Source organism: Mus caroli, chromosome 1, assembly GCF_900094665.2.
Source record: "Mus caroli chromosome 1, CAROLI_EIJ_v1.1, whole genome shotgun sequence".
Lineage (NCBI taxonomy): Eukaryota > Metazoa > Chordata > Mammalia > Rodentia > Muridae > Mus > Mus caroli.
Genome location: NC_034570.1, coordinates 56812561 through 56831039, shown reverse-complemented (window position 1 = coordinate 56831039; position 18479 = coordinate 56812561). Strand labels below are relative to the sequence as shown.

At 46.5% G+C, this 18479-nt stretch overlaps 1 protein-coding gene across 5 annotated transcripts in view; it reads right to left on the bottom strand.

Moving 5' to 3' along the window:
- Nrp2 (neuropilin 2) overlaps positions 1-18479 on the bottom strand; it is a 113328-nt gene that overhangs the window by 14104 nt on the left and 80745 nt on the right. For 2 of the 5 annotated variants that reach the window (XM_021167983.2, XM_021168063.2), the window contains exons 14-15: positions 16878-16974; positions 15702-15722 (exon numbers count right to left, since the gene is read on the bottom strand). In XM_021167983.2, the coding sequence (XP_021023642.1) occupies positions 15702-15722; positions 16878-16974 (118 nt within the window). Of the gene's footprint in view, positions 1-5054; positions 6401-15686; positions 15723-16877; positions 16975-18479 lie in introns of those variants that run through there. The other 3 variants (XM_021168306.1, XM_021168222.2, XM_021167901.2) reach the window with 3 other exon arrangements.

Below are 18479 nucleotides of genomic sequence, written 5' to 3'. Positions count from 1 at the left end.
AGAGAGAGAGAGAGAGAGAGAGAGAGAGAGAGAGAGAGAGAGAGAGAGAGAGAGAGAGAAGCACCTGCCAGTTACCATTTGAAAAGTTCCCCCAACATCCTTGTTTGGTGTTGATAACTACCACAGTAGGGCAGGTTTTTTTTCCCACCCAATGCCCAGCCCTGCCTCCAGGCCTTCTGGTTCTCAGCCTTTCTGAAGAGGTTTCTCATTTCCCGGTCCAATGCCCATGAGAATTTACATTAGATTATCATTAACTATTTATAATTACATTGTGTGGCTCTTTAAGGTCATGATGGACAATCCCTGAGCAATGATATTCCCCAGAAGAGAGATACTTGTGGGTCTCTTGTCCATAGGATTTGGGGCAGAAATGGCTTGTGCTGGTTACCTGAACCTCCTAGATTTATCTCCACCCCTGCCCCCCCACCCCCCAATCTTGCTAACTAAGGTCCTGCTCTATGGAGAATTCCTAAATCCTGGATCATCTCAGTTAGGACTGGTACCATAAGAATGATTCCACGGGCAAACAGCCTTGGGCTCAGCTTGTGGACTCTTAAGGAACTAGATTTCTAGTTGGAGTGGACCTCAGCACAAACTCCTGTGTGCCTGACCGAGGTGAAGCTTAATTAAATCCCCCATCACCTTTGGTTTCTAACTTCTTTGTACAGGACAATTCTCCCCATCCCCTGCTGATTCTAAGATGCTCAGCTTGTGTGTCCCCCCCGCCGCCCCCCCCCGCCCCTTCTCTCTGGATGGATTCATTTTGTGTTTTCTTTGGGCCATCATTGAAGTGGATGAAAGGCAAATTACAGCTGGGAGAGCCCCAGTGCTCTGTACAATTAGAGGGAGAGAGAGGGAGAGGGAGGGGGAGGGGGTGAGGGAGAGAAACCAAGCCCACACCTACACACCTAGCAGTCTGCAGCTTGCCTCAGATGTGCGGCCACCATACAGACAACTCAAAACTTCAAAATGAACCTCTTTTCATCGAAGTGTACAGAAGGCCACAATGTTTGTGCAGAATAACTACAGTCAATAAAGAGCATGAGAAAAATAAACTCCATACCACCCTGGTATGGCCAGGCTTTGGAGGTCTGGGCTAGACAGACCAGGATTGAAGCAAGAATGTACATTTAAGTCTTAGTGAAGACCCATGTAGGGGCAAGCACAAGGCACACTGGACCTTGATTCATGGGAACCTAACTCGGTAACATTTATAATTGGACTGAGTCTGCAAACCAGGCAGGGATGTTTTACTGGTGAAAGTGCTGTGAGCAATGTGTAAAATCAACTCCTGACTGTTGCCAGCCTCCCTGGGAGAAGCAGTACCCCTAATATAAGTCTTGGCACTGGGGTCAAGGTGGAATACTTCCCACAAGTGGCTCCAAAACTCTTAGTAGTGCCAACAAAACACAAGTTCTGATGAATTTAATTCAGCCTGGCACATGAGGTCCTCCTAGGTCATCGCAGGCAAGTGTGGATTGAGTCTGGGTCCTTGTTGGAAATAAACACTTTGAGAGGCTTCCATTTTGCCTTGTGCTAACAGGAACCAACAGTTTTAGGCCAGCCAAATGTTACTTAGACAAAATGGGTAATGCCTGGCACAGGAAAAGCAGACAATGTTCTAATCATGGACCTTCGGCTCTGAGCTCCTGCAGAGGACAGATAATGACATCGACCCTGAGCCATCTGTACTAGCAGTCTCCTGTGAGACCCGAGGAGCCAGGCTTCCCTTTGTGGTGTTAGGACAGGTTTCATATCTGAAAAATGCTGAATCCAGGATCTAGGATGTGATGGGACCCAGAAGGAGTCAGGGCAGTGGCAGAAAGAGGGTCCTCTGGACAGGTGTCTTCTTGCAAGGGCATCTAGGATGATCATTCGGCCTCTTAGAGAGTCTCTGGGGTGACACGAGAGGCAATATAAATCCTCTTGTGACAAATTTTTGCCTCCCATTGAAAAACTCAAAGCTATTTGGAAGTTAACTTTCCTACATATGCCCTTCTGCCCTACAGAATGTCTCTCAGATTCAGACATCTACCACAAGCACGTCACTGACTATTCCTAGAGGTGGACCAACCCAAACCAAGCAGAGCAAGAAACTCAAGATCAGACTCTTGAGTAAGACTCCTTATCCTCAACGCTTTTACAGAGTGTTTCTTTTATAAAAGGGTATCTCTGGGTTTGTGGTGTCCATCTCTTTATTTCCATTTTCTGTCCCCTCCCCCCCAAATCTTGACCACCTCTGAGCCCTGAACATGCTACAAGTTCCTATTCCCCTTGCTCCAGGGACATCATTCATAAATTAAAGATCAACATCCCTCAGGAAGTAATGATTTGGTAGGTGTAGGACAAGAGGTCACCATTTCTTTTCCAGAGGAAGGGCCCTGCCTCTGTGGAGCTGAGCACACCATGCCTGAGAGCTGCACCCAGCCCCCCCGCCCTCCCCCCTCCCAGGGCTAATTTGAAAGGAGATTCCAGTATTCAGGGATTTGCCATCAAGAGAAAATTTTGTGGAATCACATTGAGCAATTTAGCACTTAGCAACTTTTGCAAAATCCCACACCAATCATGAAAGTTGGCTCAGCAGCGCAAATTGGCTAAAACTCCTAACAAGCAGTTATGGAAATAAAAAGAAAGGAAGGATGGTGTTCAGCCTCAAAGAGAGCATCTCGCCCTCTCCCTTCCTCCCTCCCTCCCTCCCCCCCAAATGCCCCACAGTTCAGAAGGCAATGTGTAAACTTTGGAGACATCAAGTTTTTTTCTTTTCTTTTCTTTTTTTTTCAAAGCTTCCATGTCAAACTTTGTTCTCACAGGCAAAGGGGCAGGGAAAAAAACCCAGATGTTTGTATAAAAATATCATCATTTTATTACATTCCACACAATACATTTTCAAATAGTTTCCAACATCCACAAGTTATTTTGACACACAGGCAACTGAGCAATGCAAAGGGTGTCACAGTTACAGGGAGGGATAAGAACAGGAAGTAAAAATCTTTAGGTTTTCTTGTTTTGTTGTTCTTTGGTAGATTTTGACCTTTTAGGTGTTTGCTTGCCTTCTAGTTTTTATTTTAAAGACTGGGGGTCTTTTAAAAGATGGGGCAACAACCTCAAAAATAGTACTGGATCTCCTATTATGGTTTTAATCAAAAGAAGTGGGACAGGGGAAGGGATGACTTTATTTTGGGCATCCTGTTTTGTCAGTGGCAATTCTACACTTGTTTTGTTTTGTTTCTCATTCTGTTTTAGCCGGCAATAGGAGACGGCAGCTGCTAGTGTTCTCTCAAGAAGGGTTCTTGTGAGACCTCTAGTAAGGCAAATGCTTTCTAGACCAGCTGGCCCTTCACCTCATTCATACACTCTTCCACATTTGAACAGTTGGGATCACTGCTTCGTCTTCTGAGAAGCAAGGCTACACTGGTGCATGCACGGATTCATCTGTCCGGTCGAGTTTGCTTAGAAGAGATTGATTCTTTCCTCCCTAACAGGATACAGAATTTTGCTTTCTAAAGCATCAAGGCATGGCATTTTACACATGAGCTGCCCTTTTAGATAATACTATGAGAGATGCTGGAGTTGGGGAAGCAGGAGAAAGAGAGAGGAGAGAGGAGAGAGGAGAGAGAGAGCGAGAGAGAGCGTGAGAGTGAGAGTGCTTAAGCATGAGTCCTGGTTGAAGGTATCATGGGATTCACCATCTTCTCATCTGTGACATGTACATGAATATGATGCTGCATGGGGCATCAGATGAGCATAGAGCAAGTTCACAACATGGCCGCCATTTTCTTTTAAAGAGGAAGAAATTTTCATCAGCTACTCTCCAGCTGTGGTTTCCTAATGCCTGCACAGGGCACCTGTAGGAATGTCAATCATTTGCAAGGAATGACTGGCCCTAAATGTTCAGCTAGTGGTGAATAAACAACTTTGTTTAAAAACAACAACAACAACAACAAAAAAGCTCCATGACGCCATGGTTCTCTCAGCACTTAGGGCTGCTTGCCCACCTGAGTTCACACTTCCTTCTCCATCTTCTGCTGAGGTAGGACACCTCAAGTTAGCCACACACTAGCCTTTCATCTTTTCTTTTCTTGGCAGAGTTGCTACAGTTGAGACAGAATAGCTCTTTGAAACAGAGTAAGAGCAGGAGAGCAGTGTCCTTTCAGGGGGATGAAAGGAACCAGATGCAAAAGCTGAGAGTGTGCTGGAGGGACCTATCTGGCTACTCAGAGAGAATGCTGAACGGCTCTCTCCCAAGCAATAAAAAAAAAATCATTAGTATTTTGTTCTTTCTTGGAAGGTGTCTGGAGAGTCATGTGACCAGGCAACCATCTTGAGAGAATTGTTCACTTTCTAAGAAGCCTTTTAGCTGGAAAATAGAAAGCAAATGGCTTCAAGACTGAGCCCTAGTACACTTGGAATCTTCAAATAGACACTTCATTGCATCGAAATTGATTCTGCTATTTAATGCAGCCTTTGTACATCTCTAACATCTCTCTCGGTGGAGAGTTTGGGGGAGGAAAAGTAGGGACAACGGGTATAACTTTACCACGGCATCTCTCTGCCTATGCTAGTTTATCTGCTGATGTCAGACCAGCCCTTGCGGGTGTATTCAGACCAGACATTGGGGGTGTATTAGCCAGATGCCACGAGTGCTTTAACTGGCAGCACTTGGGTTCATTTCAACAAATGATTCCTTTTTACTTTCTTATAATATTTAACTAAGTCAGAAGGACAGCCACATACTTCAGTAGCTATGGATTCAGGCACACGTTAACACCATGAAAGGAAAGCAAGTAAACCCCCTCCCTTGTATTTTACAAACTCTATTACAATGACCAAAATAATACCAAAGAATACCTTCTTCCTCAACCCCATCCCACGTTAGGCTCAATGCGATGATGCCCGGGGTGAAGAGACTCTGCAAAGACAACGTTTGGGTCTTTCCGTCTCCTCCCTTCTATCGGTCCCCTCCTGCTCACAATTAAAACAGACGACTGAGTTTACATCATCCCAGGTGTGTTATTCTTTATGACATTCCACAACTGGACCGTCAGAGCTAAACATTCATTATGAACTTTTTATCCCTCTTCTTCTTTTTTTTTCTTTTCTTTTTCTTTTTATAAGGCAACATGAGACACATTTGCTTCAGGGCTGGAAGTAGAAATGACTCCACGCACCCAATGGCTGTTATCGTGTGACTTCAAAGACACCAGGAAACATAACAAAAGGGGTCATGTCTGAGTGGCACTGGAGGAACCATAGTCTTGGGTGGCTTGGGATGGGGGTAAGGATGGGTACAGCCACATTGTATTCCCAATGGTCTCTATTTGTCTAGGTACCTGGAGATGACAATGACAGCCAACAGAAACCCAGCCAGAGCTAGATAAGGCAACAAAAAAGCTCCAATCTCTTCTCCAAGTAAACAAAATGTATACAGTATATTATTTTCTTGAAAAGTACCCCAGAAGAAGCAACATAAGAGGGAAGGGGCCCCTCTCTACATACACCCACACACTCCCCCCCTTCCACAGTGAATCAGTCTCTCCCTCGAAAATCCAACACACACACACACACACACACACACACACACACATACACACACACCTCTTCACATGGGAGTGAGTGTACTGTGTACATACATACAGGACCAGGCTCCCCTCAAGACACCTGGCAGCCTGCCCAGGAGAGGAGGGATGGGATAAGGCAAGGGGAGAAAACAACAGGGCCTGTCTCTGGAACAAAACCAACAGAGCCTTCGGTTGTGAAGTGCTTAGGGGCCGGTCTCTTCTGGGATTCCAGATGCAGCATTAGAGTTGGGTTTAAAATCATTAGAAAAAAAGGGGGCGGGGAGGGGAGAAAGGAATAAAAGAGAGATTAAAAAGGAAAGAAGAAAAGGAAAAAATAACGATAAAAACAATATCAGAGCAAAGAGAAACTGGAACCAAGAACCACAGAGAATGGTGTGGGGGTACATGAGAGCGCTCAGGGCTGGGGACCCTGGAGAGAGAGATGTCTGAGGGTTCACTCAGAGACTAGGCGAGGAGAAAAAAAGTGCAAAATCGAGGCAACGTGTTTGCAGTCTTTCTTGGTTTTTTTTTTTTTTTTGGGCGCTGTTCCTGCTTCGGCCCTCAGCAGTGCGAGCCCCGCTCTTGCTCTAGCTTAATGGTTAGAGTGGGCTCGACCGCCAGAGGGGCCCCGTTGGTGTAGTGGGAGGTTTTGTAGGTGATGGAGTGATCGGTCTTCTTGGCCGCATAGCGGAACCGGTGGTAGTGGAGCACCAGGGCCAGGACGACGGAGGCCAGCACCAGCACGGCGCCCCCGGCCGCCATAACGTAATACCAGTAGGCTGGGATGGGCTGCACGGGCACCGTGTCCACTGTGGGCTCGGTCCCTGGCGGGAGGGTGCCCCCTGGGGGAGAGACACAGAGAGTGTTGCTAGGCTGAGAGCATGCGGACTCGTAAAAAAAAAAAAATCAATTAAAAAAAATAAAGAAAAAATAAAGAAAAGAAAGAGAGAAACACACATGCTTTGGGTCATATAGCAGGGATCCAGGGACTCAGGCGGTACTCGGCCTTCATATATACCAAGCCGTTTATAATCTACAATCTCTTCGCTGGTCCCTTTATGCATCAGGTACTTTAACCCACTCTACAGATGAGGAAACAGGCTCACAGAGGTTCAATCGACAATTGCTGCTCACTTGGTAGTAAATATGTCTCAACTAAGAGTCCTACCCTTACATAGCGTTCTTTACTATTTAACCAGAATTACTTCACCGTGTGTCAAAGCATTATAATTTTCTCTCTCTCATTTCTCCTCTCTCTCCGTCTCTGTCTCTGTCTCTGTCTCTGTCTCTCTCTCACACACACACACACTCCCGCGAACACACACCACATACACACAATGATGCTGCAGTATCTGCTGGAATTCAGATTGGTGAATTCTTCAAGTGGGTGGAAAAGCCATATTTGGTGTGGCTGGCCAGAATTCTCAACAATGTATTAATTAGGCTGGCTAGACTTGAAGGTAAATTCCACTTTGGTTTGCCAAGGTTTCTGTGCCCATTGAAATCAGCTTGGTCTTGTCTAAACAGGTCAATTACTACTGTCAAGCAATGACTAACCCGTCTTCATTTTTTTTTTTTTAAACTGGATGGAGGATTTTAAAAGCAGATTGGATAAGGAGTTGCAGGGGGAAAAAAAGATATGAGCACAAAGCAATAAAGGAGTGTGAGAGCGAGGGACACCCAGCGAGGGAGGGCAAACGAAAGAGCCTCATTCTTAACCGTGGAAAAGAGCAGGGAGAAACTGGGGGTGGGGAGATTTAGGAGGCAACCGAGTTTACTGGCCAGCCTCTGGTTGCCATGGAGACGCTGTAGTAGAGTTTCGCTCTGGGTAACTCAGGGGAAGACTGGATTGACTCCCACTCCATGCAAAACAGTGCTACAACTTGATTCTCCCAAGGATTTACATCAGATGAGAATCTGGCCCAGAAGGGGACTAAGGTGGTTTTGAGCTTGCCAAAGGCAGACATGATCTTTACTTCTGAAAAAATGATGTATGCTTAACCTATGAGAAACGCTTCCGGAGCTGCCTGCACCACAGGCGAATGGCTAAAACGTGCTTCCCTTACTTACAGGGTGTGCCGGAAGAGGGACAGACGAGCGTGCCTATTCAAGGCATCTGTTTGTGGACCCACCTTTGCTCACCACGCAGGCAGCCCCCCCCCCACCTTTCTTCTCTCCATCCCCACACCCCCAACAGACTTAGAGCTCCTGAAGCACAGGAAGCCAAGACTCAGCTTCCACCGAGGAGGACACGCAGTGAAGGTGCCCTGTAAATGCCTTATGAAGCCACTGCTGACCCGAGGCCCATACTCCCAGTTCTCAATTTCTCCCGACCCCACAGCCTGGTCGGTCCCCAGATAGCTGAGTGGTATGTGAGATCTCATGTATCCTCAGAAGTGCGAGAAAAATGAGAGACTGTTTCTTAGAAAATCTGATGAAGCCTGTCCATCTTGCTAGTTCTGAGTTAGTGCTTCCTTCAATTTGGGGACCCCCTTCCGTCAGGGTGCAGTTTCACCTTGTAGGCCACCAGAAGTCCAACAGTGTTGCAAGAGCTTTGACCAAGACGAGTTGCTTAGCATACGACTTGATAACCACATCTGTATCTTTAGGATGAAAAAGACCCCATTGTCCTAGGACTCCTAAAAGCTGTTTCTACTACTACCTTATCCTTTTCCGTGTGACTATATGGTCTTTTCCTTCCCCCTAAAGTGTTTTCATCCTCTTTTGTTTGTTATCTTGAGACAGGTTTTCACTTTTTAGCAGAGGCCAGCCTGTAATTCACCATGTAGTGGGCCTTAAACAATCCCTCTGCCTCAGCCTCCCAAGTGGTGGGACTTCAAGCATGAGCCACCACACCCAGCTCTAATCTCCATCTTTTAATTCTTTCATTTATCTTCTCCTCCCTCTCTCTCTCCTCTTTCTCCTCTCTCTCTCTCTCTCTCTCCTGTCTCTCTCTCTCTCTCTTCCTGTCTCTCTCATTGGTACTCAAATTGATAATTTTGCATACAAAAAAAAAAGGAGAGAGAGAGAAAGAAAGAAAACAAAGTATTGAAAATGGTTCCTTGAAGTGGTCAGGTTGCAAGTCAGCTAATGTCAAGTCCTGATTCAGGTCACCCAGAGTGTCCGCTGCTTGGCAACCACCTTGCTACTGGGTTTTCATGGAGCTCTCAACGATGCTGTGAAATGCCTAAGTGCACAGGTGGCTCTAGAGTTCACCAGAGCCATCTTTCTTCTCCCGTAAAGGGTTCCCTGGTTGTGCCTCTGACTCGGGATTGCTGCTTTATGAGGACCGTCCTCTAATGAGGTTACAGCTCGTCCATCAGAGAAAAGGCAGGTGGCAAACTAGGCAACAGAGCCCACTCTGAAGTGCCTGACCACAAAGACAGGAGCAGTTACAGCCACTTCTTGCCTCTGCCACCACCTGGCCTCAGTACAAAAGTCTCCAGCTCCAAGTGCTGGAGCTGGGGAGGGCGTGGCCCTGAAAGTGTTTCTGATGGTAGACATAACCTGGGGACACAGGTGAAAAATGCTCTGTCCTTTTGTAAGATGACAAATCATGATATGGGATTAGCATTCAGAATCAGATATGTGAGCCATACTCTCCTCACCTCAGAGCTGTCCTGTGCCATGGAAGATAGATTCCACTGTATGCTGAAGATTCCCCCTTCCTACCAAAGAACAGACTCGGGCTGGAGCTAGTAGGCCTCCCTGCACATATGTAGCAGATGTGAAGCTTGGTCTTTGTGTGTCCTAAACAACTGGAGCAAGGGGCTGTCCAAAAAGCTGTTGCTTGCCTGTGGGGTATGGTCTTTTAGCTGGGTGGCCTTGTCTGGCCTCAGAGGGAGAGAATGTGCCTGGCCCCACAGAGACTTGATGTGCCAGGGTGGAGTAGTACTCATGGAGACCCCACCTGCTCAAATGAGGAGAGAGGGGATGGGAGGAAGGATTGAGGGAGGCTCTGACTGGGAGGGGGCAGAGAGCAGAATGTAAAGTGAATAAGAAAGAGAGAGAGAGAGAGAGAGAGACTCCTCTTTCCCACCAAAGCCCTCTTACCTAAAATTATCAACATGGTGTACATGTGATAATTTGAATGACAAGAGATAATTTGTTTTGACCTCTTAAACGTTTTCCTTGGATATGTGTTTGGAAAAAATGAGAAAACATACTATACAAATTTTGCTTTTAACAGTGAAGGAGTTAGAAAAGAGAGGCTTTGACCAACTACCTTCCTTGTGTCCCAACAAGGAGTTTAGAGAAAGCTTGTAGGCATCAGAAGGTTCTCAGAACATTCTCCAGCTAGAGATGTGATTCTAACAGTCAGTGACTTGGAATCTGGAGCTGCCACAGCCTTGAAAGGGTCTGTGCTCATTAGGCTGTGGTTTGCAAGTTACAGAAAAGGAAGGTAATAAATCAAGCAGGGTTAAATCTCTACTCAAAACATCTTTCCAGCAACGGTAGAAATCTAATAAATGCCAGATGGATGGATGAGTAGACAGATGGATAGATGGACAGATGGATAGACTGACAGAGAGACATAGATAGAGTGGTATGGGAATGCCAATGTTCAGACTCCCTGGGAAATGCTGATTTCCCACTAGACCTCACAGAAAAGCTCTCAGAAGGTACTAGAAGTGCTTCCCATTCACAGTGCCCCATGGGAAAGTAGAAAAAGATGCTTGGGCCCACAGGGAACTGGGTTTCAGTCTTATCCACCCCACGACTTCTATGGTGTGACTGGCCTATATCTTCATAAATAAAGAGTCCTGGGCTAGCTACACCAATCTGTGAGCAAACATTGTAGATGAGACATCAGCCTTGTCCAGAGCGTCAGTGCCTGTCCCAACATTCACTTGTCTTATACCACTCGCTCACAAATCTTTTCTTTCTTTCTTTTCATTTGGAAACAAAATACTTTCAATTCCTCAACCATTTTTTATTAATTTCCACCCCCCCCCAATTCTCCACAAAGTTTTCTCATTGTTTGAGATAATGAGAAACAGATACTTAAATAGTCAATAACTCCAAGTGCGTTTGCAAGGTTGAGCAGGCTCCCATCTGCAAAAGTTCTGAACTCCCCAGAGAAGAGAAATGTGAAGGCTAAGAGTTTGGGATTCCAGAAAGAAATTCTGAGAAGTCACACATGGGAAAAGTGAAAAGAAGTTACCTGTTACGGAGTGGGCCTGCTCTGCCTGTTTATGTCTATAAACACTGTCACTGGCTTAGTAAATAATTAGGGATGTGGCTGTAAGAACAGCGACAACAGCAGACATTTCCAGCGTGTCAGCCCTTGGTTCTCGGGCTCTACGTGAATGTCTTTATTTTCCATGAGTTTTAAGTGGGGAATGTGAAGAGCTAAGAGGATGAGCACTTTGAAAACTAAGGAAGAGAGCAAAGTAACACAGGGGGAAATCCGGGGCTCTCTGAAGAATTGCTTACTGCTGCTTGAGTGACTGAGCCAGGCTTGAAGCCAGACACACAAAATCCTTAGCTAGCTGCAGCCCACTGTCCATTTTTATAAATAAAGTTTTATTTGAACACTCCCATTTGTTTCCGCACCACTTGGGGGTTGCCTTTGTGCTTCGTTGGCAGGGCAGAGTGCTTGCCAGAAAGGCTGTATGTGCTCCAAAGCCTGGGATATGTATTATCTGGTCTTTCATAGCACAGCTTTGCAGATTTTTCTCGAACCAACTAAGGCAGGAACGGAAAGCCGCCTTCTCTCCCTTCTGCCTCCTACTCTGCCTGAACCTGTCAGAGAATTGGCATAATGCAGATTCACCATGAAAAAAAAAAAAAAAAGCAATCGTCTCTCACAGCTATGTTCATGAAATGTCACTGGGACCTGGAAGAGCTACCCAGCATTCCCCCAAGGAATGGTATGAAAGGCACCAAGGGTGGGTTTCCTCTCTGGACCTAAGAGCTGTTTTATGCTGCGGGTGTGGGGGGCTTTTCTGTGCCAGCTGAGAACAGACATAGCAGAAGGGACAGTTCAGGCGAACCATTTGTTTCATCTGTGGGATTACAAAAACATGAGAAAAGGCTTGGATCCACTAGAAAAGTATATGGAAGCTAGTGGAAGAACTCCAGGCCTCCCGTGCTCTTTAAGGGATGCTAAAATTTAAAGTATCCTTGAGAAAAGGTTTTTCCATTTGCTGGACAAGCAAGTATGCAGAGGTAGGCTCATTGGAGGTTTGCAGTGAGCCTGCACGAACCTTGTCTCTCTGTCTCTCCCCCACCCCATCTATCTAAAATGCCTCAACATTCAACCCCTTACTGCCTGAAGCAGGAACTTCTCCTCTTCTAGAATTTAGGCTTAAAACTGAGGCTTGCCAGGCTGCGTTGTTGGAGAGAGATGCTGGGGAGAAACACTTTTTGCTGCCCTTTGACAGACTGTCCTTGGCAGCTGCTTAGATGCCCTAGTGGGGAGGGGGATGTGCCGGGCTTCTGTGTCAGAAGAGGCTGAGTATGCAAGCAAACTTCACAAACAGTGCCTCTGTGTCCTGTGGGCAGAGATGGTGGTCAAGCAGCACACAGTGGTTCCACACATCTCTCCCTGTCCTCCACTCTGCAACACCTAGCCTCAGGTAGGCAGCTGGGGACGGGGGTGGGGCAGTGGGGAGGATTCTCACATCACTGCTGTCTATCTGGAGCCCTGGAGGCTTTGGGGGTTTGGTGTGCTCCTCTGACTTCATCTGAGACGTATGCGCATGAACTAACTCTGCTTCCTCAGTGAGACAGCACTGTAGAGTAAAGGGAAGCTGATGAGAAAGATACACTGATGGGGCCAGTCCAGTCCTGTACCCAGGGATGGGGTGTCTTACTGGCATGTAAAGTTTTGGAGTGGAAGGCAGGTTGTGAGAGTGACAGTGGTGGTGGAAAAGAGATGTGAATAGAAATGGCAGATTGGTCCGTAGGACCCAAATAAATTAACTCAAACTCTGAGGCATGGAGTCAGATGCCAGGCTTGACTTCAGCTCTACCCTATGTGTGGCTCCCTTACAACGATTCCCAGCCATGTCCACAGAATGGCCTCTAATGCTCATTTTCTCCTGGTTGTATCTGGATGAAAATCAGGGTCGGGGATAGGGGGACAGCAGAAAGGCACACAGTGGAGTCCAAAAGAGAGAGCACAGAAGGCTGGAGACACATTCACAACCATGGGACCATCAGAGCATACGCATGTTCCTTTAAGGGCCCTTAATAAGAAGGGAGTTCAGGAAACTGCATCCGCATCCCAAGAACACCTTCACAGTGCAGCCCTGCCTGGGTCTCCAGGATTTCTGGCAGGTGGTCCTTTCCTACTGCATTCAGTACACACAGCCTCCTACAGGAGCAACAACAACTCTTGTCTTCACCAGAAGCTACTAAAAATATCCACCTGGTCAGGAGCCCCACCATCCTGACTGTGGGCATTATCTAGTTCTTTACTGGCTTCTTGCTTGTTGCCTTTTCTTTTATTAAGGAAAAAAAAAAAAGCACCGAGTAAGAGGAAATAATTCATCACCTTAATTGTACCGCTTTTCAGTCTTTTTTTCCCTTTCCCTTTATACACGGTTTTTCATTTGTTAAAGCTCAAACCTTAAGAACAAAGATACATGACGACACCATGTTTATAGTCACTGCTTATGCAAGCAAGCTAGCAAGCAAGCAAAGCAAGCACACTCAAGTTACATTGTTTCAAACATGACTCATATGAGCGACAAAAAGATCTTTCTAAAGAATGGCATGAGGACACAGTGTTTTCAATTCCTCTGCCTCCTCCTTCTCTGTACAGTTTCTCTTCCACACTAAGTCACATCCATGTACACGGTCTACACGCACATGAAGCGGCAATGCAAGAAGCCAGTTAAAGGCAGAAACCAAAGATACTTCAAACGAAGAAAGATCCAGAGCCCCCATCAGCACAGGTCCAAAGGCCACTTCTGCATTTCCCTAAAGACCCACCAAGAACACACTGCTCTCCTGTAGTGAGTAGGACCCAAATAAATTACTTCTGCTGCATGACTAGTTTATAATCAAAAGAAAAACAACCCGAATCCTATAGGCACAGAAGCAATGCAAATGGCGGTTGTAAGTGGGGTCCCCACATCAGTTCTTGGTAACTTGCCTGCCTGAATCTGATTTTACTCTGATTCTCTGTTTTGAGTAAAAATGCTGATTTTATGTCTTGAGCAAGAGGCTCCTACTGTCCTGCCCATGAAGAGAACAAAAGTCATGTCTCCCAAGTGGAGACCATTTGTTTGAGTAAAGATGGAGGCGTGTGAGAAGGTCCCAGGTTCACCTGGCTAACACCCAGGAGCGTCACAGAACACATGTCAGTGTGGTTGAAACTTCTAATTCACACTGTGCTCTTGGCTCTCTAATGTTCTTGAGCCAAGTCTCTGCCCCCAAAGACCTGGTTGCCTCCTTGTCATGTCTGCATCCGAGAGTCAATGCTTGCAACTGGAGCCCTGTCTACACAGCCCCAAAGCATCAAGAACATACTGAGAAGTCTTACCTTCGAGCCACTGAGCCCAGTGTGTATTTAGCCTAAGTGCACATTTGCCACTCAGATGAGACTTTATTATATATATATTTTTACAGGCAAACAGGGCCTGGGTGTGCAGCCTTGTGCCGCACACAACTTCAAGGAGAGCACGTGCACTTGGTGTGTTTATTCTTTCAGAGGAGTGAAGCCTTCAGCTGTTGTTCCTGTCAGTCACGCCCAGACATGGGGCGAGCACAGCTTTTATAGCAGTTACTGGCCAGTCTTGAACTGGCCTTTCAGGGAGCTTTGAGGCTCAACAACCCACAAAGAGTCGGGAGCAGGCTTCTCTTCCCCAGCGTAAACCTTATGCTGCACCAGGAAGGTGAGCGCCAAGCTCTAACAGTCTAAGCTGTTCTGTTTGCACCTTAGCTTTCCCTGTCAGGCTTTGCGTTCGCAGCTACAACCCCAGGGAGCAGCAAGGTGTGCATGCACATGGATGCACAATACAATTCCACATGTGGTGGGGAAGCAGGAGAGAGGATAAGAATCAAAACATACACCGGCCAGAGCTCTATTCTACCACTTTCCCCGCCATATTGATGGTCTTAGAACTAGGGACGAATGGCAAATTAGGTGGGACGACTTGGATTCAGGGAGCCTATACAGGTGTCAAGCCAAGGACTCATCTCTCTCTCTCTCTCTAGTCAGGAACTAGGCAGATTCATGAGAGCGGAGATAAGATATGGAGATTTTGGATATATAAAATGGGGATCTTATTTCTAAAATGCTGTCACCTAGAGGGTCCAGCCTAGGCAGCACAGACAGGGTGTAACAGCTCTCTCACAGCTGGCACCAAACAGACCCTTGGGACTAAGCGCTGGGCGAGGGCCTGTGAACACGCTGCAGTCCGCCAACTGCCCGAGGAACACTCAGCACTTAGATCAGCTACTGAGCTTAAGTATAAGGACTTGGGCAGCATCAGCAGCCAGACTGACCATGGAGGGTGAGTGTAAACCCGCTGCATTTGAAAAGCACAAACGTACCCTTCGCTCCAGGCTGGGAGCCCTTGCTTCTTTTCTTGGATGAGGCAAGCATCCCAATTTCCCTCTGCTTTGCTTTGTTCTCTAGTTGCTTTCTTAGGGAGAAAGCGTCCCTTTCTGTTCCCAGCCATGAGATTCAAGTGCCCTGACTCTAGTCAGAGAATGAACCTCCTTGCTCCCTCTACCAGCTTCTGAATTCAGCACCTTCCCCCCTGTTAAGATCACAGCCCTCCTCAGGTTTGTTTTTGTTTTTTTTTTCCTTCTCCCAACATCTTCACTAGAATGCCTGGTACTACGCCTCCCTGAGGGTTAATCTTCCCACAGCCTCTCCTTTCTCACCACTCCTGCATTTTCAACCTCATTGCTCCCGAGTGGACAATGCAAGGCTCAAAGGTTTATCTGTAACCTATTTGTCTCTATTATAGGTTTCTACGCTTTAATTAAATGAGAGACATTGAGGATCTCACCCCCCCCCCCATCTATGGGTGTCGCTGCCGCCACCTAGTGGTGAGAAAGTGAAGCATTTGTTTTCTCCTGCAAGCTTTGTTAAAATGGGGGTTACTCCCCCCACCAAATTCACATCACATGGAAAGAGAAAAAGCCATGCAAAACAATTTTTTTTACCTTTAAAATCCTCACCTGCAAAAGCTGATATGGGTTCTGAAAGAGAAAACAAAAACAGGAAAAAAGTTGAGTTAGATAAAGAGAAAAGTGAACGAATATGACACAATTGAGTCTGTTAGGCCACTTGGCAACGTGCTACAGAACATGGCCCACCTCCTGTATGTTTTCTAGACTTTGCCTACCATCATCACGGGGCTAGGGTAAGCAGAGAGGCTGCTCAAGTTGCTTTGGAACAAAAAGTCCTTCACAGAGTAACAGGTCCCCAAGGCACTGTAATCAGCCACTTACCACTGATTACTTTCTCAGACCTGGGATTAGTGTTAGATGCCCAGGCCCTGAGAGTTGCTTGGGGGACTGGGGAAGTCCCAGTTGCTTCTGACGTCACTAGGCACAGACACCCAAAGTCCAAGAACAGCACTTGGTAACTTATTTTTATTACGGCAACTCCGCTGGCTGGGAGCAAGTCCTATTCCTTTTCAGGATTCCTTTTCTGTTTGGGGAAAGATCCACGGCTAGGATGGGAGGTGGTTGGGGTGCCCTTAGGGAAACCCCTGCTTCAGGATGGAGCCTTGGGCAGAAATGTGTGCATTTCAGGAGGGCTGGCTCTTAGCACTTCTGACGAAAGAGATAGTGAGGGATCCTCTGGTAAGCCATGCTTAATCCTACAATCTAGACTCTTGGGCATTGGAAATATTAGCTTGAAAACAAAATGTAACATTTGATTTCTTATGCCGTAATTTTCCCTGCAGTTCATTCATGTGAAAGAATGGCGTGGGTAATTGTGTTGGCATTCTTGTATAGCACGGGTAGCACTTTTGCCCACCACTGAAGGCTTCCATTAAATCCATCAATCCTTCCCAGCATGTAATTCTGACTGGCAGGCACTCGTGTCCTCTAGCATTTTCTTTGCTTAAAAACTGGAGTCTGATGATGGGGTCTCGGCACCCCAAATTTTCACATACTTAATGCACATCTATTTCTGTTTGGGAGATGGATATATAAAACCGTCACCTCATGTCTTAGTCTTACCCCTCCCACCCTCAGCCCAAGACTCAACCAAGTCTATACTTCACCTCCTGCACAGACTAGTACAGCCCGACCTACTGGGAAATGTGAAGAGAGCAGTTGCTTCCTTCTGCATATCCTAATGTCTTATTTGAAACAACCGCCAAGAGAGAGGAAGGCACGTACCCATGCAGTTCTCCAGTGGGACATCAGTGCTTATCCGAATGTCATCGATGGAAATCTCTCCCGATCGTCCCTTCCCTATCACTCCCTCGAACACGATCTAGAGCCGGAAGGACAAGAGCCAAGATTAGCTAATCTTCCTGGTTTATCCAGTGTAAAGACTTCCAATGTTCTCTTAACAGCCGTGTGTGTGTGTGTGTGTGTGTGTGTGTGTGTGTGTTATTGCACCTGGTACATACACATCTGTGGACCACACGGCTCCATCTCTTGAAATCTTAATTTAAGAAGAGTTGGTTCAAATCAATTACACATTTGAGAGAATAAGAAAATGTAACAAGTTGATAGATATTGCTGTCCAGTAACAAGAACATACTGATTAAAAGAACCACAATTGAAGCATCCTTGAGGGAGAGGGGTGCTGATATTTCCCTAGCTATTTCAGAGGTTCCTTTCCTGGAAATCCTTCAGATGCTCAGGGCAGGTATTTGAGAACTCAGAGGACATGAGCAGGTGATGGTAATAAAGGAAACACGGTCCTTAGGTTTGGACGGCCTTCTGCATGACCTCTCCTCACACTCTGACTTAGAGATCTGTTAATATAACAGCAGGGAAATAATTTACTCTTCTATCAATTTACTGAGCATGTACTATGTGTTAGGCACACAGATGAGGTAGAAACAAAATCCAGTAAGATACAGCTCTGCCTGGAGAAACTCAAACAAAGACAAAAACCGAGATGGATAGAAGAAACCTCTAACATGTTCTTCTAATGCCCGCTGGGACTAAGGTTAATAAATGGGGAACCCAGGTTGGGGAGCAAGGGTCTCCGGATGCCTTGTAGTCTCAGGAGTGAGTGGCTACAGCCTGCACAGTGCATGGAAGCCCCTCAGCTCTGTGGTCTTTAACCACTCCTCATTCTCGCCCTCCCTGGGTTCTTTCTGCAAACGAGCACATGTCCTCTGGCAAGCTGAAAGAGCAGTTGGCTGCCTCTCCAGCCATCTGTTGCTGCTCTTCATCTGGGGAGGAGCAGGTTAATGCTTTGGCTGGTTTTCAGCGCCCTCGTCCACAGCGTGTCTACTCTAACCCAAGATGTGGGTACAGATGTGTGGGCCCATCTGTGCCTCTTGCTCCACGGGACAGAGATAATAGAAGCTGAGAGAGAAGCCACTTGTTTGGGGCTCTCGGGTTTGATGGAGGATGCCTATCCATCTTACGCCCCTTTCTGGATCTGTGCTCTCTGGAGCAGGTCTGGGAAGGCGCGGCCACAGCCACCCCCATTCTGAGCCCTCCACTGCCTTGGGGATAGAGGGGCCATTTGTGTTTATTTCCCTGGCTTCTGTGTCCTTTTGTCGGCCTACCTGATAGCAATCTAAAATAAAATGGAGAGAAGAAACATTTGTTGGAGAAGATTTCAGCAATATAAAAGGCAATAGGAGGAACAAAGAACCAAGTCTGGGTGTAGAGATAGGCGCATTCTGAATAACAAATAAGTGTCATTTAGTTGCCATGGCAACATAAGAAACACAATGAAAACAGCGGAGCTTAACCATGTCCCTTAATGATGAATGGGCAAGGCTCTTTGAAATGTTGGAATGGTGATCACAA